The 21,106-nt window shown below is 41.9% G+C and overlaps 1 protein-coding gene across 1 annotated transcript in view; it reads right to left on the bottom strand.

Annotated features, from left to right (window-relative positions):
* The window catches only part of LOC308146053 (carbonic anhydrase-related protein 10), a 345,012-nt gene that overhangs the window by 17,876 nt on the left and 306,030 nt on the right, over window positions 1-21,106 (bottom strand). The window contains exons 4-5 of the mRNA XM_080517694.1: window positions 12,902-13,087; window positions 433-528 (exon numbers count right to left, since the gene is read on the bottom strand). Of these exons, the coding sequence (XP_080373820.1) occupies window positions 433-528; window positions 12,902-13,087 (282 nt within the window). The remainder of the gene's footprint in view (window positions 1-432; window positions 529-12,901; window positions 13,088-21,106) is intronic.

The following is a 21,106-nucleotide window of genomic DNA, read 5'->3' as shown; positions in this document are numbered from 1 at the left end:
TAAGACTCCTTCTGAAACATAGTCCAGTGTGCATATCGTATAAATGGAGCATAAAAACTCTTATGAACATATAATTATGTAAACGTTTCAGGGAATTCACAACACGTAGAACACATATGGCTCCAGAGAAGTAGCTAAAAACCTGTTTCAGGCTCTGCATGTTTTAATTTGGATCCTCTGTGCAACCATGAGCATCAATGAGCTCATGTTGGCACAAACCTCTTGCTGGATCGCTGCCCTTTATTTTTGGCACCTATCATAATTCTCAGACATTAATGATTGGCATTCTAATAATTGTTGTTAGTTTTATTGATATTCTGATTCTTAAGCTTGAACCCTATCTGCAGATAGGAGCCAATATAAAAAGATATTTAGTGTTCCTCTCATTTCTCGTCTCTGTAGTTTATTGATAGAAATCTGCGCGAGACTTACCTTCATGAATATGGACACTATGACTAGTCCGTTGGGGCTTTTAGCAGCTTCTGTGTAATTTGTGTACAGCTCGTGATTGTAGTGGATCAGCTGGACCTGGAACAGAAAGAGAAAATCCGTTACTGAGAATGAATCCATCAATGTAATATTTTGAGCTGATAACTTCAAGTGCCATAAACTGGCTTAAGCTCAATGGTGGCAGCAAAGCTGAAATACTTCAACTCAAACCTCTTGCTCAGAATCTATAGCTTACCTTGTATTAAAACTCCCTTTAATCCTCCCCTTCAGCAACATCATGTCAGCCGATTTTAAAGGGAAAATCAATATGGGATCAAATCTCTCCCATGGCTTCCCCCAGCAGATAGTTAAAGTACTGGAAGGAGCTGACGTTGGTAACATTTTTACACTTGGTGTAGGTGTGAACCAAAGCAATAAGAAGGACATAAAGAGCCAAGGATTCTGCCATCATTTCATCCAAGGCCAGCCGGCAGTCACAGGCTGAGGTGAGAGCAGCTAAAGCATCCGCCAGCATGAGGTCAGTGTTTCACTGACACAGATGCTTCACGCACTCCAGCTGTTCAATATTCCTGCCTTTTAACGATGTTTGGAGGTGGGCAGGCGCCGCTGTTCGACTTCAAACTCATAAAAGTGGAAAGAGCAGCAAGAGGAGGGCCATGGGTTTTTAAAGCGTGCTCCCACAAAGGCCGCATGAATAGGCAGCTCACAGCCAGCAGAGAGGAGCCCATCTGGAAAATGTACAGTGTATTATGAATATGTATCACATAAAGTATATGTGAGAGCATTTTATGGCTTGATTGTGAAGCTGGTGTCAAGAGATGACAGAGAGAGAGGTACGTTTTTGTGGATGACATGAAAGTAGAGACGGGAGCAACGACAAACATGCATACATGGTATATATATTTGAAAAAATGTATATATATATATAAACTCAACCTTATTGTTTTCACTGAGAGAATAGAAGCACCATCATAGTAGCTCAGGCTTAAATGCTCAGTAGTATCTTCTGAATCCCGTTGCTAAAACGAGGCCTTTGCACAGAGCTGGCACTGATTTACCTTCCCCATAATGTGGAAACATTGTTAAAAGACACACTGTTCTACAGCAATAAGCATGGCTCGTCAAAAACTGGGAAAAAGTTCAAGCAATGGTAATGTTCTTTTATTCTAAGTATTATTTGTTTCTGAACCAACAAAGAACACAACAATTTAATTTGGTGTAACTGTGGTGCTGTTATTAAAAAAAAACCCGAGAGCAGCCAGTCCTCATTACCTAAACCATCAACCTAAAGCCTAAAGTTTATTGCTCTCTGTGCTGCACTGCTTCAATATTTCCACAGTAAAAACACACAATGAGATGCTATGAATATAAAGGCAGTAAAACACTTATTTCAAGCACAAAGGAGTGATAACGATTTTCAGATCCATCCCAGAGGCGCACAGTCTTTCTCTCTGCACCTCCAGAAACTCCCCACTCAACCTCCTTATGGTTGGCACGCACTGTACGGGAGGATATAAATAAACAAATGGACGAGGAGAGTGATTATGAAATGCTCAGTTGGAGGAAGGGTGGATGGGGCTGGGTGGGGGTGATGACAGAACATCTATAAATGCAATCAAGCCAAAGGAGGAAGTGATTAGGGGGGCCCTTGAGCTGATCTGATTAGATTTTGAGGTGAAGCTTCGGAGGCAGCCAAAAGAACTCCGCTTCACTCCCTCCAGTGACAAACTGCTCCAAGTTTGCTGCTGGTGGGCAATAAAAAGCTGGCATGGGCGATAAACAGAATGTTTGCCAATAAGAGATGAGGAGAAAGGGGAAAAGGGGTTTTAGCCCTTGTATATGTTTTTGCCTCCAAACCAGTCCAGATCCATCAAGGCAGGAACTCTGCTGGTTCCTCCAGAGCCAGCTGCAATAACTCCTCTGCTGGATCAATCCATTCATCTGACACCACTTCATTGTTTTTCCAGTGAGCTCTGTAATCTAGTAACAGCCCACAGAGCTGCATATTTGGAGTTTCTTCAACTCACAATTTGATCCTCATCCTCAGATCTTCATACTTTCCAATGTTCACTTCTCTTATTTCCCACCAGGTCATCAGGCAAGATTTGGGTCAATGTATCAAACATCCGACACCTGAATTGTCAAGATTATGACTTTGAGGACAATCCACATTATTCTGTTTGTGCTCTCTCGCTAGACTTTACTGAACATGTTCCTCACACTGTGAGGAAAACATGAGGCCTTATTTCAGAGGTTTGATTCGGTGGTGGACCGAAGGTGAGACGTGCTGGAATCTTCTTAAGGACCACTAATTTGGACAAACTGTACCCCCCAATATATTGTTCAGAGGTGTTGACTTCTTCAGTTTGCTACCCGCAGGTTTCATCATAGCTTTTATAATATTTTTAGCAATAATAACATAGTTTTCAAATCACACATTTCAATAGGTAACAGACAGACAGACAGACAGAAAGGTAAAATACATGGATAGAAAATTAACATTACATAGAATTCGAATTAATAAAATAAAAATGAGAGTATAGCTACATGGATGCAACAGTTGGTAAACTTCTCATTTCCACTTTTATATCACAAATAAATAAAATAATATAAACAGGATAAATAACTTTTTTTGGGGACACTTTTATCCTCATCTATAGTTAAAAAAAAGATAAAAGAATAAGGGAAGCCTGAAAAAGCCAGACATCTTCTGTGGTTTTTAGCTAGCTTAAAAGTAATACAAGAGCAAATTTTCACGTGATTTCTAGAACTTTTGGAGGAAATGGCTTGTGTGTAATTCTACATTTCAGTGACTTACGCTACACTGTCCACTTTTACCCCTTGGTTGGTTGGAGCTCTTTGGAGTGTGGGAGCGAGGGCTCGGGGGTCGTGACAGCCTCTTGATGGTATGACGGCCGGCCTGGCCTCTGGAGGGAGGCGCTGGGCACCAGCAGGGAAATATGAAGACAGGAAGTCGATGGCAGAAGAGAGGTATTCAGCGCTAACGGTTTAAAAGCGCTGGGCTGGAAATGACGCTCTCCATCTCAGCTTACACCTTTCTGTCCTCCCTCCTTCAGATTAAGTGATGCGTGCAGCCATAAAACTCACAAACGCACAAGAGCCGCCGCAACACACACCGATCACGCTCTGATTATACATCCGTACAGCCAACTGTCTCATTTTGACTGTGGTGTTTTTCTGCTGTGACAGAGCCAGAAATCCCCACCTCTTCCTTTCCATCAGCTGTGCTAATACCTGTCACACTACATTTGAAATTGAACATAATCCCAAATTCAGTCCAGATTCTTAAATATTTAATCCTGCGTGTCTGTTTCCTTTCAGAAAAAGCTGTGAAGCGATGTTTCCAATGCCACTTCAATCCCCAAATCTCCCACAATTAGTGCGCCGTGGTGCAGACTGTGGGCAAAATGTGCTCTTTAACAGTGAGTAATGCTAATTAGTATATGGGAAAATAAAACCGAATGAGCCTCCACCGAAGAGCTGTGTGACCGAAAATCTGCTGCGGCAATATTAGCTCAAGGTGATTTTCCATGTCTGCGACTGCGTTTGAAAGGGGACATACGAGATTTCCGGTGATTGATGGGGGCTTAAAATGTTGTGAACAGCTGCCCGTGGACAATCCTTCTCAAACACTTGACAAGATCTGAATTAAATATCGCCGAGGCCTCTCTGTAGCAACAAGCAGCGGCTCCTCCAGGCTTCCGGGGCAAGCTCTGATGAATTTATTAGTTGTAAACCTCATTTAATATGGTTCCACTAATATTATTTGAATGGTACCTTTTTATAAAAAGGCTTGTCCGCCGTCATATTGCTTCATCGGATGATCTAAGGAGTGTGTATGAAAGGTCATGCTGAGACAAACTGCTTCAGCACTTTTCTCACTGGGTCTTTACAAAACGTGGAGGGGAATGAAAGAGTAGAAAGTGGAGAGTTCTCCTCTACTTGGTGAAGCAGGTGTAATGGTTCACAAGAGACTTTTTTCTTCTTTCATGGTGTACTCCTGCTAAAATGATAGCCACTTTCAAGAGGATGACTTCGATATTTCAATGTGAAAAGAATTCCCTACATTTTTCCTGAAAAATACTCAAACTATTACCTTCATTCTCTGAGTTCATTATCCTTCAACTGAATGAGTGAGTGATACTAACAATACAAACACCAAGACAGGATTCCACAATTTGCATGCAAAGGAATTCCAACATAAAGATGCTTGAAGGTTCTGCATAGATGATTCCTATATTCCCAGATTAGAGAACTGGCTGTCAGCGGTGAGTTGCTCCATTTTGATCTTTGATCTAGAAATTTTATTAATCTACCAATGTTGTTTTTACTTTTGTCATATGAACATATTATGAACAGCATAAAATAACACCATGTGATGAAGTGTGATGCCAGAGATATTCTGAGACAAAGAGAAACATTATCATTGACATTGAACTCTTTGTTTGGAACAATGTGGTTTGATGTCTCGCTCCCTCAGTGTCACTTTGACACTTGGTGGAGTAGAAACGGAGATCAAACCTTCAAACAGGCAATCATCTGAGCACTAAAATTGAAATGACAAAGACATCATCTCATGTTTTTGCTTTAACGTCAAACCAAATAGTAAATTTCAAAGATTTGTTACGGATTAAACTCGGTGTCTATGGCTACAGAGTGTGTTTTCTCTCAATGGGAAAGTTACAGGTTCAATACGCTGCATGTTAAAGTGCCCTTGAGCACAACCCTGAACCCAGACTGCTCCCAGTGGACGGACTGGGCATTGCATGATGGCCGTCTCCATTGCTGTGTGAATGTGACTGACATCGTGCTTTGGAAGCTGTTGAATCTGTGGACAATCGTTACATAAGTGAACTCCATTCAAATGTATTCTCCGGAGAAAACGGAAGGCTTTACAATTACACATTTTCATTGACAATCACATTTTTTTGAGGTACATCTCCATTATTTTCATGAAAGCACAATATATAGAAATCGCAGAATCTGACATTTTAGTTCTTGTGTTGTTTATTGTGACGCCACTTTTGTGGTTAAGTCCAGTAAATGTTTCACATAAAGAATCTGTATGACTTCTCTTCATCATCCGAAATTAGAAATAAACAAGTAAGTGATAGCTGATGCATCAACCATGCTCAGAGTCTCCACAGTGGACTGAGAGGAGTCCTGAGCAGCAGCTGCTTGGAATGAAAGAAATCAATCCACAGCATTAAGACACACTGCAGGAAACGCTTTGGAAACAATGCACCTAATGGTCGAACACATTGAGAAGAATGTCCCTTTACAGCCATTTCCCATGATGCTTGTCATGTTGAGTTCATGAACCACAATTGTCTTTTATGGAAATGTTAACTTTGGCTTTCTCTGCTCAGTTAACGTACTCCTGTTTAAATAAATGGTACAAATGGTGTAAGAATGGCTGTCACCAGAATTATTTCAGCTGTAATTGTCTTTTTGTTGGTTTAACACCAGGAGATAAAAAGGTTGCATAAGAACAGAAGCATGAGCAGTGAAGGAATAATTGGAATATCTTAGCACTTTTTATGAAAGAGGAAGGTGTTTCATTTTCAGATTAATGTGTGAAGCTCAACTAGGGGGTCTCACTCACTCACTCACTCACACGCACGCACGCACGCACGCACGCACGCACGCACGCACGCACGCACGCACACACACACACACACACACACACACACACACACACACACACACACACACACACACACACACACACACACACACACACACACACACACACACACACACAGTGTATTCACAAAGGGTATGTCCAAAAAGTCCCTCCTATCTCCTGATCTATGGACTTTACCTGAACCCCTGGAGGATGTCACGGGGTTAAGGAAAGGTGTTAGGAGGCTTCCTCAAGGAGGTAAGGAGAGGAGTTAGGAGGCTTCCTCAAGGAGTTAAGGAAAGGTATTAAGCGACTTCCCTAAAGGAGTTAAGGAAAGGTGTTAGAAGGCTTCCTAAAGGAGTTAAGGAAAGGTGTTAGAAGGCTTCCTAAAGGAGTTAAGGAAAGGTGTTAGGAGGCTTCCTCAAGGAGTTAAGGAGGCTTCCTAAAGGAGTTAAGGAAAGGTGTTAGGAGGCTTCCTAAAGGAGTTAAGGAAGGGTGTTATTAGGCTTCCTAAAGGAGTTAAGGAAAGGTGTTATTAGGCTTCCTAAAGGAGTTACGAAAGGCGATCAGGTGGTGTGGCAGTCGGACCGCACTTTCACTTAAGCCCCGTTTCCACCGCTCAAAAAGTGCGTGAATGGACAGGTATAGTTACCGTTCGCGTTCCCACCGCAGGAATTTGTGATTTTCCGGAAACAACCGCTCCAAATGCGGTCGCTTTTCCGCCCCCCCTCCGTCGGGGTACCAGGACCATGGAACGATTCTGAGTTTGAGGAGCTGATTGGTCAGTGATTTACTACACGCCCTCAGTATTTTAATATGTGGGCTGGATGAATCCTCCTGTTAGCGTGCTCAGCTTTGCTCTGGTTGATTTGGTTTTTTTTCTTTGCTGCTCAACTTTCATGATGGTCGTGAAAGAGCAGACGTGAGGCAGAGGAGACCGGGGCTCGGGACGTCGGAGCTTTGTGTTTGCAGCACCGTGTCCAGGCCGGTGCGCCGTGCCGGGTCTGTCTTTGCATCGCATCTGAGGTTTCTGGTCAACCGCGGTCAGCGCCGCTGCATCGCGTTTGAACAGAAAGCGTTGCGTCTGCGCCACCGGTGGTGGGGCAGAAGACGCGGTGCGGGGACGGACCACGGACACGATGCAAAGAGACGCTCGGAGCCTCCATGTTCCGGCGCGGAGCTGCCGGAGTGGCTGCTCCGGCGTTTGAGCAGAAAGCTCAGGGCTCCGTGTCCCGGAGCAGCGCACCGCCACGCCGCAGGGCCACGGCCAGCCGGGGCGCTCGGGTGCAGGGCAAGTCACCGGAGCGTTCGCTCTCTCGGGACCAACGGGAACGCTGCAGCCGCAGCTGCAAAAAATAAAAGTTAACAAAACAACTAGTGCAAAGTGGAAGATGTAAACAACAACAACAGAGGATTCATAAGATCCAGATGTTCCGCCAGGCTAAGACGACCGTTGTAACATCACATATCTGCGGAGCTCTAAGCCCCGCCTACTTTTTAAGCTCCTTTCTGCAGTGGAAACGGGATTTGGCTCCGGTTACGCTTTGCCATACAAATCCGTAAGGCTCCGTTCTGTCCCTGCACTTTTTGTGGGGTGGAAACATGGCTTAAGTGATGTCATAATAATGCAAGGGTGGTGCAAGCTAGTGACGAACCATACTCTATCAACTTTAACAATGGAAGTACACAGACATTTGTGTATTTGTGAATTGGATGCTACGATGGGTGACAATCAACTATAATATATACAATATGTACCATAAAACTAGAATATGGACTTAGTGGGAGCCGTGTCACTCTGGAGGCCGCCATGTTTGTTATCTCACACATGTGCAGAAGAACTTCTGGTGCACATGTGGTGTAGCAGCATTTCTGCCATCAACGAGGAGAGGAGCTGAGCTTTTCCAGAAAGTCTCGTATTTCCATCTCCACATCGATGGAGGCTGAGTGTTTGCCCCCTTGGGAGCTGTATTCAGAAAGTAATGCAGTATTCAGTGGCTCCGAGCAATTTTCATGTAAACAGACACTGAAATGCAATGGAAGTTTTGAGTTCCTGCAACAAACATCCAGATCATAGAGCATCTTTGTTCCTCTAACTGATGCGATTTAAGAGGAATTCAACCTGCATCTCTCTGAGTGGCTCCAGTCGCTCCTGTTTTGCTCAGGCTTGATCCTACTTGATCCACGTGGCTTCATCCTGACTTCATTTGTGATAACTCGTTCAAAACCCAGCAGCTGTGTTAGTGAAAAGAAGAATTAATGACCGAAAAGACAAAATGAATAATAAATTAAGGCTAAAAGAGGTAAATGACTGAATCTTTATCACTGTTGATGAATTATTTCATTACTAACTTTTTTAAATCTGACTGGTGAAGGAGCTGCAGTCCTCCGAAACATTTACCGAGAAACTTGTAAATATAAAACACGCACGCACACACACACACACACACACACACACACACACACACACACACACACACACACACACACACACACACACACACACACACACACACACACACACACACACACACACACACACACACACACACACACACACACACAGGCTGTCATTTCAGAGTGATACTCTGCTTTTCAAACTTTGAATCTTTGTTCACGTTTCAAGGACACGCTCAGCCGCCACTCAATCTGCAGAGGGAGTCCAGTTTTTTCACTTACTCTGTGTTTTGTGATTATGAAATATGCTATCGGACCTTGAAGTCAAAGTTTGGGGGAAAAAGGGGGAGAAGGTTGAAGAGGATGTTTTCAAGTGAGGGTTTTACTCTGGAACAGTCGTTTGAATGACAGGAGCAAAAAAACCACTTTACTGTTATGACCAAAAATGGCTATAACATAACAATTATGACCATTCCAAATACAATAAAGCCAACAAGACAACATCTTGGAGAAAGGAAATAACTGAGCCCATTTCTTCAGAACATTCTGGTAATAACCTAATGAAGGAGTGACAATCCTTTTAAGATGTATTACCTGCAATCAATAATGTAATAATGCTTAAATAGAACTGGATTTCTTGAAACGAAAGCACATTTTTGCAGTTTCATTTTCAAAGGTAGGTTCGATAGATGACATACTGATTCACTAGAGATAAATATAATGCACCTTTCAGTGGCCAAACTAGTGACATTATAGAACAGTACAGTCAACTTGGTGTGGTTTCCCTCTGGGCAGCCGCCTCTCGTCTGCTTCACATGCATTGATGACCAGACTTTGGATATTAGAAAATGCTGTGGTGGTGGAGATCCTTTCTACCAGAGGGAAAGGTTCTCATTGAGCAAACCTACCTCCAGGTTACTGAGAATCATAGCTGCTAATTTAATGAAAAGGACTAATTGAATTCCTCTCATTTTAATCACATTGCGATTCAATTGATGTCTGATTCAAATGTGCTTGTTCATCCAAATGACCACCATCTTAACACTATTCATGAAAACTAGGGATGAGCGAGTACACCATTATCTGTATCTGTGTCTGCTCAATCATCTAAATTATCTGTAGTTGTTTTTATGTGTTGAATTCGAGAGAGTTTTTAATACGATCCGGTGACGATCTCAATGTTGACGGATGTGAAAAATTCAAAATGGCGGACGATGAGGAGTTTCCCTGACTATGTAATTCGAGGCAATCCCAAGGAATTACGTGACGCTATCCAATCAGAATGCATGTTTTCCAGGTAAGACGCAGCGTCACTGACCAGAATGAGGAACACCAACTGGGAAGACAATAGCGGCTGCGATCAGCGTCAAGCGTTTTCACATGCTATCATCGGTGTTCGGGCGAGAATCACATGGTGGCGCTCTCGGGGTGAGAAATAGCCGCGCCCTGCGGTGGCGTGATCTTTCGGCGATACCAAGTGATCTTTTGCCACAAAAACGTCACAATATTGCCAAAAAAACACAAGCTGGGTAGATGATTTACTTGCCCGAGCAAAGCGTTTAATAGCCCCGGACGTTCGGGAAAGTCTTAATGTCCAGCCCTAACAACTATTTACCACGGCGGTGGTGCACATGCAGAGTCGCAGCATTTCCACCGTGGACTTGGGATGCCTGAGCATTCCCAAACAATGCGGATTCCGAGTGTTTTTGAGAAATTCCACCTTGTGAGCCGTTCTGTAAAAGTTGCAATTTCAGTGGGTCTGAGCACGAAGAAACACGATGCATGTTTTGTGTCTTCACTTTCATCATCGTGTAAATGGGTCCTAAATGTATTGTTATTTAGTAATAACTTCTTAATGTCGCTCCACATTTTTATTTAATGGATTAACTTTCTACCATTTAGGAGAATCAATTCAGGATGTGTCCAAAACAAGTTAGATTTGGTGTCATCTGCAGAATTTTAGAAGATACAAACATCTGGTCCCAATACTTGGCCTTTCATTTATTTTGTTTATATATTTAAATTGTGATTCAGTATTGCGTATTTAACAAATGGGTATCTATTATTTACGTGACTTTTCAATCAGTTTCCTGTGTCATCCTTAAATCTATTTTCCATAAGTTTTTTCAAAAGTAAGAAGCTTTATATGAATCATGAAAAACAGCTCCAATATTTATTTATGTTGCAATATTTTCTACAAATTGTATCATCGCCAAAGATGTCGGTCAGTTGCTCGCCACTCAGTAGTTTATAGTTATTAAAGCAAAGCAATGTGTTTATGACTGGCAATGTGTTGCAATGACAATGAATTGATGATAAATACAAAGACTTACACACACGATATTAATGTCAATGTATTTGTTTTTGGTACTTCATCATGGGATGTTTGTGAATACATGGTGATTAACTGAACCTTTCTTTCATTAAAATAAAAAAATAAATAAATACATATTGTGCAGTCCCAATCTGAACTGGACTTTTTGGTTAGGACTCCATACTAATCTGCTGGGCATACAAGATATTATGTATGGCACATTGAAAACCAACAATGAGAAGGGAACTAGTTTGCCAACACATTTCTAATGCCAACTTGCTACGACGGACAGAATATTTTCTTCGTTTTCTTTTCTTGGAGATGAAAACGGAAAATTCCTCCAAAGTTTCCAAGTCATCCGATGTTTGTCCAGAATTCTTTGAGACATCTGAAGAAAAGAAGAAATCCAGCCTTTCTACAACGTGTCCTTTAAGGCCGAGGGTCCCCCAGAGGACGCTGTAAATACTTGTTTTATTATGATTTCAATATCAGCTCTCACACTCTGGGGGACGATAAATGATTAGCATTAATTATAATAAATTTGCCTGTCAAAACTGCAATTATTTTGTTGCTCCACAGATTGGTTGTTGGTATAATGGCTGCAGTGGAGAGCGACGGTGCGAGTGACTCATGATTTTGTTGAACAATCAAAGCCTGCGAAGCTAATTGTTCCACTCGTCAGAAATTTCAAATGCCAACGCGTGTGCAAACAGGGAGTGTGTGTGTGTGTGTGTGTGTGTGTGTGTGTGTGTGTGTGTGGAGGGTGAGATAAGTTTGTCCCCCGTCAGAAGGACTGACATGAGCTGCTGCCATCATTGCAACATCATTTACACACTTGCGTATTTCAACAGAGGCTTTTAAGGCCTTTTCAATTTCCACAGAATAAATGCGGAAAAATAAACCTTCAGCCATTTCAAATCAAAACCTTTTACAGGAAAATAAACACGAGGTCTCTTTAAATAAATCTGGCTTTGCTGTTACTTGTGTTTAATGCTGAATACTAGATGTTTACCATTGTTTTTTCACGGGTGAATCTGCATTCTCAAAAAGGTAATCGCGTGTTGCTTCGATACCTTTACTGTTCCAAAAATGTTTTGTGAAAGAAAGAAAAAAAAAACAACTCGAATATAACTGATACCTTCTTCAAAACTGATTACTTGTTAAAAATCCGATCCTACCGTATATAAATTACTAATAATATTAATAAATTACTTTTTTTTTTTCTTCTTCTCTTTTGTTTCTTATTTGTCACTGAGCATCATATCGGAGTCAGCGTTCAGTTAAGGCTTGATTTCTTGAGAATAAAAAAGAGTACATTCACATTCATACAGGATTACTCTTTGATTGTGGAGATTTCTTTTAGGCTCAGCAGGATTGTAAGCAGATCATACTTAAACAAGTCCTGAAGAGTTAACCTGATATGTTCTTTACATTCATTCCAGAAGAAATGGTGAGAAGAAACTTTACTCCAAAAGACGTTCCTTTGTATGTGCAGTATTTTATCTTCTTTCAGGACTCTTCACACACTTCAGCTAATGAGGTTACACAGTTTCTTGGAAAAATGTCCAAAGTCATTGCAGGAGGAAAAGTAATATTTTCAAAACCCTATGAGCTATTATCAGACATAATGCAACTTTTATCAGCTGTCACCTGGAATTATAGTGAAGAAAAAACCCCAAAACAAAGCACTTTCATGCCTCCAACCATAGAGGTGTGCAATTAGCACTGACACCAAGAGCCCTTCAGGTTTCACCTGGAAGAGGGCCGCCTCGTTATGACCGAGCTCCTTCCTGTTGCCGAAAGGGGCAAGTACAGCATGTCTGGCCCTTCTAATGACCTGGAAGCCCATCAAAGATTTGTGCTCATTCACTGAGGACTTCACAGGTACACACTGCCACCAGGAAACAGATGAACTTCCATAATGACAGCGACACTTGAGACCTTAAAATAGATGGAAAAACATGCGCAATGGCTGAGATGGCAAACATTTCCTGCTGTTTGTTGGATTCATGTGGCATTTCTGGAAGGGATCCCACAGATTGTTCATTTCTGTACGTTTTTGAAAGTGCGTGGGTGTGGTTGGTAGAGTGTACCTCTCCGGAGAAGGCCTGGCCGTTGAGCAGGTGTTCGGAGCCCTGGCTGTCCTCGCTGCCGAAGTGTAGCCGGATCTCCTCCAGACGATGGCTATAAGTCATCGGCCCCCCGGAGATGTTCACCAGATGCTCCTTGTCCAGTCGCAGAGACACGTGGCGGCCCGTGTTGTACATCGTCCCCCCGACCTGCAGGGAGACAGACAGAGTACAGCCAATCACACAATGTGTCCTTTGAAAGACAAGAACAAGAAAAGTCCCGTTCTGCTCACATCTGGACATCAACTCACATGAGACACAGCAATACAAACTGCACAGAGCTGCCCACGATGGGACATCACAAGGCAACGGAGGAGCCATTTCTAACTTTTAAAATGTGTAGATTTCCAACAATTCATCATAAAAATTCGAATCAACCTGAATACATATAGAACCAAGACTCGTCTCATCGGCCTCACAATGGTCTGGTCCAATCTGCTGCCTCTGGATGGGTGGACATCTGTCCGATAGTCCACCCCATTCAACAATTCCCTTCTAGTTCCTCCAGTTAATTGAAAATGCAAGATATCTTGGATGAGGACTCCATTCAGGTGACTGTTACATTGAGGTTTTGCTCTGTATGGAGGCTGCTGCTGTACACATCCTACTGCTCACCATCAGCACCACTTTGGAAAGGAATAACCACACTGGTATTCATTTGAGATTCCAAAAATGATGGTTTTCGGTCTTCATATGATGTTTCAAGTAAAAAGACATCGTTTTAGCATTTTCGTTTGACAAAAGTTTTACATTTACACGACAACATTGTGGAAAGGATATCCATCTACACGGCAACATCAGACATACTAAAAATTATTTTGTGCTCTTGTTGGGCCACGAGTGGGTGCACGCGCGCGCGCGCACGCACACACACACACACACACGCACGCACACACACACACACACTCGCCTGCGTAGTACAGAAACCTCCTGGTGCACAGACGACCAAGTTGGATTGTTATTAGAGTGACTGTCAGCTATAAAACCACCAAGTCTCAGTAGAAGATGAACTTGGAGTCATGACACGGCACACGAGACATTGTTGTTATTATCTGCCTACTGAGCATGTGCAGAAGAATTTACCACAGCCTTGATGCACATTCACAGTCGCAGCATTTTTCGCCATCTACAAGGAGACGGAGCCCCACGCTAGTGACCGGTCAGTTGATCCCAGTCCACTCCTCAGACCTCCAGGTCACCGCTGTTGTTGGCAAGAGCAGCAAAACTTCCAGCAAAGCATAACGTCCTGTTATTTAGATTGTGAAAAGTTTCAGTTGAGAATTGTGGAAGTTCTTGACTTGTACTGGACTGTAATGGTTCTGGTGTGGGGCTAGTTTAATTAGGGGGTTGGTAATCTGGTGGTTTTGAGCTTATTTGATGTTGAACATGAGCTGGTTTCAGGATATTTGTACTCAAGCTAGGTTAAGTAGTTTTAGTAGGTACAGGCACATTCTTACTGAGCTCCAGAACGTTATTAGAGTCAATACCTTATCTTGAGTACCATTAACCACATCAATGGAACTAATATTTCTATTGATGTGGTTAAGGTACATCTGTTTGTACTTTTGTTATCCACAGAAAGTTTCAAAAGTTTGATTTATGGACTTGACAGTAATTTAAAATGGACATTTGATGGCTTTCCAAAACAAGATTTTATTCAGTTTATTGAGAGGCCCTTTGTTTTATGTTCAAACCCAAAAGAGCCTCTTTAGACTTTTGTATACGACTATGGAATTTGAAGACACAAAGCAAGTGGTATGATTTGAGATTCACTCAGAAAAATGTTGTTAAAATTGAAAAAAATAAACCCTGAAAACTAGTGAATATTTCATACTGATTCCAACACAGTAGCACAGTTTTCACCATGTTTTACTTTCCAATGTGTTCAGAGAAAGAAAAAGAAAAAAACCTGTACTCAAGAGCGAGGCTGTGTTGCCATGGTAACCACTTCATCTTGCATGAATATTTGCATTGTTTATGCAGATCAGAAGATCTCGTTTCTACTATGAAACACGTTCCCGGTGGATTTTCTCCGTTTTTAAATTGAACAGAGTCCGATGACACTAGATGTGAGACAGACAGACAGATTAAGCACTCAGCCTTTTTAACAGGGATTTCCTGATTTCCATTTTTTGTCTGGAGCTCCTTCAGATTATCTTGTCAATATTCTCAGCCTACAAAACAGTTCTTTATACAGCGCATATTGTCAGGAGAATTTCAGCTTCTGTCAGTTTGTTTTAAAGACATTATTTGCTTAAATCATGTTAAAAACTGTGATTTTTAACTTTACTCATAGATAGAAGGATTTATGGATTATCTGCTGTCAGTACTGAAGGAACATTTCACCTCGGTGTCTGTAGTTTATAGTTATATGTGCAATGTTCACTGGTGATTTTATTATTTTCACATGTTCAAATACTGAAATACTGAAAAACAATAACAGCTACTGAGCCAATCGCATGTCAGCAGCTCAGCAGGTTTCTGTGTGTCGACATGATGAAGTTCAAACTGAGAATAGGAAGGATGAAGAAAAGCTATTTTGAACCTTCATGGTCAGTCTGAGTATTTGACAATCTGTTGGATTTTCACATCCAACTGTTCCAAGCTGAGGAGGGCCGGGGAGCTTTTCTAACAGGGTGAAGCTGGAAGCCCATGACCAGAGACCACAGCAAGTGTCACTGCTGGCAGCTAAGAGCAGGGAACCGAGGCTACCGTTCAGACAGGACCACCAGAACCACAACTGGACCAGAGACGGTCTGAGCAGTCTCCATTTCTGCTGCCACATTCACAACTTGCTGTAAACATCACGGAAGCTTCGATTCTTCCTTCCTGGTATCAGCGGTTCAGCTGCTGCTGTGATGTCCTGGAGGAGATCTTCTTCTTCTTTGTACCAACTGAGCAAGTTGACCCTCCCTGAGGATGTCCATCCCTTCATGACCACGGTCGACCATTTTCTGATGTAGACTTCAAACCATCCCAAATGTCTTTTTTTCATCTTGATGTCACAGGACTCAAAGTACAATGAAGCACTATAGAGTAGAAGACATTGACATCGTGGATGTTTAAACAGAAAAACTGAAGCGACTGTGGGACTTTATCATGACAATGGATCAAAATCTCTAGCATACTTTGAACTGCCCTTATTGACCACATGACACCCAGAATAAAAACATGTGAGCTGCTTCCAGCAAGGTGAAGTGAATTGTGTGTGAGCAGTGAAAAAGCCAGACCAAAGAACTACCAGATTTATTTAAGAATTTTCATCCATCAAATATTAGAGGAGAGCGTTTGAAAAAAATCATTTTGAAGCTGCTTTCGGAACAGTGATGACTGAAGGCTAGCGGTGGGTTGTTAGGAAAGTGTGCCGTCAGGAACCGTGCTGCATTTGTTTAGTGAGAGCTTTAAAGACAAACCAGGGACGCATTTCAAGGCTCTCTTCAAGTCTTTTCTCAGGTCTTGTTCAGGTCTTCCTCAGGTTCTCTTGAGATCGTTTTCAGGGATGTAAGGTGTTACGAAGACGCTTGTTTCATTTCTTCTTGATGTCTTCCATCAATGTTCATATCATCATTATTATCATCAGAGCTTTTACAGTCTTTTAATTAGGTGTGGTTCCAAACCCATCGAGAAGTAGAGGACAGGCAGAGATGAAAAAGGTTGAGCTAATCAGTTCACATCATGCAGGAGTGGAACCGGGTATTTATCTGTTACTGTTATTATATATTTACAATCAGCAGCCATTTCAAACGGCAGCATTGCTATTCCCGTCACTACTCAGAGTGGACTTCCTTTGCTCTTATCTACCTAGTTCTCCCCCTCCTCTCCTGTCCTCACTCCTTCGCTCCCTCTTACCATGGGCTTTCAGAATGGTCAGCCCCTCCCTCTGCTGAACTCCAGGAGAAAGAAGTCTGCCCACACATTGTAAATATTTTATAGACGCTCTGAAAAATCGATGATTTGAAAAGAGGTAGTAGTGCGGGAGGGGGAGCAATGCTTAGAAGAGATAAGTAAGAGGAGGACAGAGAGGTGTGTGTTGGTTTTAGTGCCCAGAAGAGAGGAAAAAAAGGTAAAGAATGAATCTTTTCAGGTTCCCCTGTGGGACGACCCAGTTTGAGGCCAGACCCTTCAAGAAAAGAAACCTTGTCTCTCTCAAGACCGTCTTTTTTCCATCTTATTCATGAGGAGGCCCGAGGTTCTTGAAACATCAGAGCATCCAAGAGTCGGGCATTGAAGCAAGCCAGAATAAACTCCGTCCAGGGCCTGATCACAGCCTGAACAAAGATTTGGTTCAGAAAAAAGAAAATAACGTCATCAAAATAAACAAATCAACACAACTGCTTTGAAAAAATAAACTCAGAGACAGACAAAAGCTGAATGTAAACTTTCTTCTGGAACTTGCAAGAAACTTTGATTCAAAAAACAATTTATCTAAAATAATGTAAGTCATTTTATATCAGACGTTTCATGAGTTTTTGACCAAAAACAAAATAGAATTATAAAGCAAAAATCATTGAAAATATATCTAGAGCCACAGTGTGGCTCTAGAGTATCCTCAATACTTTTCCTTAGACTACAATGACTCAAATGTTTGTTTTTTGTCCTGAATTTATTTGTTTGTTTGAGGTTTCGTAACAACTTTGAGCTATTGTGACATTTTTACCCTGATTTTAATGGATGTAGCTTATTTAGATATACAATTCTTCTTTTAATCTTCATTGTGCTAATTGCATCTTTAGCTTATTAGCTAATTTCTGCAGATTAGATTATTTTTTAACCTGACATGACAATTTTTTGTTTTCAGTTGTTATGGTGAATTTAGTTTATTTTGCGGTTTTCAATCTTTCAAACAGCAACTGAAAGCATTGACTACTACTACTTCAGTTTTATATTTCTTTTTTTGCCAATATTAACAACTTTCGAGGATTTGCTTGTTTGATAGTTTTTTTTGTCCGTTGGTTTAAGATATTTGATATTTATTTTTTTTTGGGGGGGGGTGTATTTTTCGTGGCGTTAACTGTTTAAGCCACTTTCAGTATTGCAGCTGTTTAACTGTGTGTCACGTAGTCGTTTTTTCCTCTTTTTAATGTCTTCCTATAACTTATATAAATCACTATAAATGTCTGATTCAACAAGAAAAGTAGCATAAGGCACTTTCTGACTGATGTTTAACTTTGCAGTGCATTAGTATATTAATTGCAAGTTATTATCATATATTTTCAGCAAGCGAGTACATTATGATGAAACAACCAGGCAACAAGCAAGAACATTTTGCACGCCCATCTAAAAGTCCATGTTTTAGGGTAATGATGCAATCTAGGAAACCTTACTGTAAAGAGAGATTGTGCTGAATGACTGTAGATGTCTCCTCATTGCCTGATCAGGATGCTCAGCTGATTACGGATAGTTAAGCAATGGCTGTGAGGGACGGTGGGACGCAATGTTGAAGAGGCGATCGTGTGAAACCTGCAAAACCACAGCCTGGAAGCACCACCATGTCCATCATTTCCTAGTTGTTAATCTCCAATCGATTGCTATCCCCTCTTCTGGGGACTGCCATTGCTCTTAAACAGAAGCACAACGTCTGCAGAAGCTATAGTGAATATATTCACGCCATTAAATGAAAAACAAAAACTCTGCTGGAGTACAAAAAGCAATTTCTGGAAGAGGAAAGACAAGATCAAAATCATTCAGGATTCAGCAAACTGAACGTTGCAAGACAGGGGCCTTGAAAGAGATCACATTTAACTACAGTTAGCCAGCTGCTGCGAGCCCCACTTGAAGAATAAATGACTACACACTCGAATGGAATTTGCTTACTTCGTTTTGTCATGTTTCTGCCGCAACAATTACCAGACAAAGTCAGTGTGGTGGAAAGGTTGCAAACAAAGCAAAGGCGGTGTTTTCCAATCTGCCTCCTCATTATTCTTTGGAGTCTCAACACTTCTGCCAGTAGTGAAGTAATTATTACAGGCGGCTTGTGGAGCTCATATTTTTATTCTGCGTACTGAATGTATTTGTGCAAATCGCTTGCTTTTGTTACTCTGTTCATAAAGAAAACCCAACAAATCCAGCTTGTCAGATAAGCAGAGGACTCGCCGGCTCTGATGAACGCGGCTCTATAGAAATCAACAGAAACACTCCGAGCTGTCCGACTCATCTCATGTCTCAGCATTATGCTATTAGACTGATTATACTGTCTCCACTTTCATGCTAATGGATTCCAAACAGCGCTCCCTGCGCCGCCTTTTGTTGGGGATATTTGCCATGAACAGTATGTAATTCACATTGGAGTCATTGTAGGGCTTGAAACTGAAACCCGTCTTTACCTCCGTTGTCGTCCAAAAACTATTTAAGCGCTTCAGTGGGCTGACATGTTGTGAGTTTGTTTTGACTCAATTCCTCGTTTGCAGCCTCAAACCCTCATTAGCAGCAAAGGCCTCATTTACTAAAATCCTGCAGAAATTCTGCCAAATTACACGCTAACGCTTTCGGTTTGTGGGTGATCATCTACGAATAAAACCACGAGCGATATCACGGGCAAACGGCAGACTTCAAATGAAGACACACCGCATTTTACACAATGTGCAGGGAATGGGGTCGTTTCTGTCTCAGCGTGCTCGGATTCACTGTGGAGAGTTGATGGAATACTGAGCCACCACAAACACAAGTGAAATGTGATCGTTCAGCTGGAAGGAGTTATCAAACAGATCAGTTACAGCAAATCCATCAGGGAGAAGACCTGTCGCAAAGTCAAGGAGCAACACGCTCAGAAAATACCTCAAGAAATATCTTACCATAACATATAAGAACAAAAGAAAAGTTGTGGGAGCCCAGCTCAGGAAATGCCTGTAGTCAAAATCACATGAGAGCACAAAACCAGCTGACTTGGTGAAAACTGCCAAAATGGGCAAAAATAGCCAAAACCGATAAAACTTTATATGCCCCAAAATACTAAAAACTGCTGCTTCAAATTCATAAAGCAGCAAAACAATGGCAACTAAAAATACCTAAAACAACTTAAACATCACCAACAAAAACTGCTTAAAATGGCTACAGTATATGCAATCAATACTTTCCTTCATGTTTGAGCGGAGCTATGCCTGGTGATCACAAATATATTTAGTGAGCCATCCTGAAGTCATCATTTCTGTCAATGTGGGACTTTGTATCCCTGAAAGGTGGAGGCAAAATATCCTGATGGCTTGCTGGTGGCTGGCAACGTGTTTCGTATCGAAACATTTCTTTTTTTTTTTTAATCAAATTATTTGTTTTGTAGCATGACCTTAACTGTCTGGGACTCTACAGCCTTAACCTCCAGATTCCCAGTAGTCCTGATTGTCTCATTCATGAGGAAAACCCACAATATGACTGTCATTCTTCAAGCTGTTCCTGCTTTGGTTAAAAGAACCAACAAAATTTGGGTTTTCAGAGTGACACACACACACACACACACACACACACACACACACACACACACACACACACACACACACACACACACACACACACACACACACACACACACACACACACCTAATTCCTTCCACCCCTAACAATCACTATCAAAAACACATCAAAAAGACAAAGGAAGCTGCCAACACAGTTTGATTTAGATTGAAAATGAAATCAAGCAAATAGCATCAGGGCTGAGCCTGACAGCTGACACAACAGTTCACACACACGCACGCACGCACGCACGCATGCACACACACACACGCACGCACGCACGCACGCATGCACACGCAAGTTGTTAGCGCACCGCTTCATATTAATAGATGCACGCTTGGCCAGGAGGCATCGCGAGCATCAGTAATGAACAAGCAAAACAATTCCTAGCCGGCATACGTGCGTGAGTGAATATGTAGGGATGATTTCTAGGTTCATTAGCGTAATCTACAAAGTCCAACCCTTCACCACAGCTTCTGATATCGTACATCTGCTGCCGTGTGACTCCTCTAACCCTTCTCACACACCTCATTTTGTTCCAGCAGCCGCAGCACTTGCTTTTAATTTGCTTCTAGGACGCTTCCGGGAGCGATGGAGCTGAAAAGGACAATTGCACAGCGGTGGCGGTCGGTTGGTCCTCCTCCCCCTTGAACAGATAGCCACGATCACAACACGCAGCCACATTAGAGGTAATAGCCTGGACCAATGTAAACAAGTCATAAAGGA

This window comes from Blennius ocellaris (genome assembly GCF_963422515.1).
Source record: "Blennius ocellaris genome assembly, chromosome: 21".
Taxonomy (NCBI): domain Eukaryota; kingdom Metazoa; phylum Chordata; class Actinopteri; order Blenniiformes; family Blenniidae; genus Blennius; species Blennius ocellaris.
Note: the sequence above shows the minus strand (reverse complement) of the source record. Positions and strands in the feature narration are given on the sequence as shown.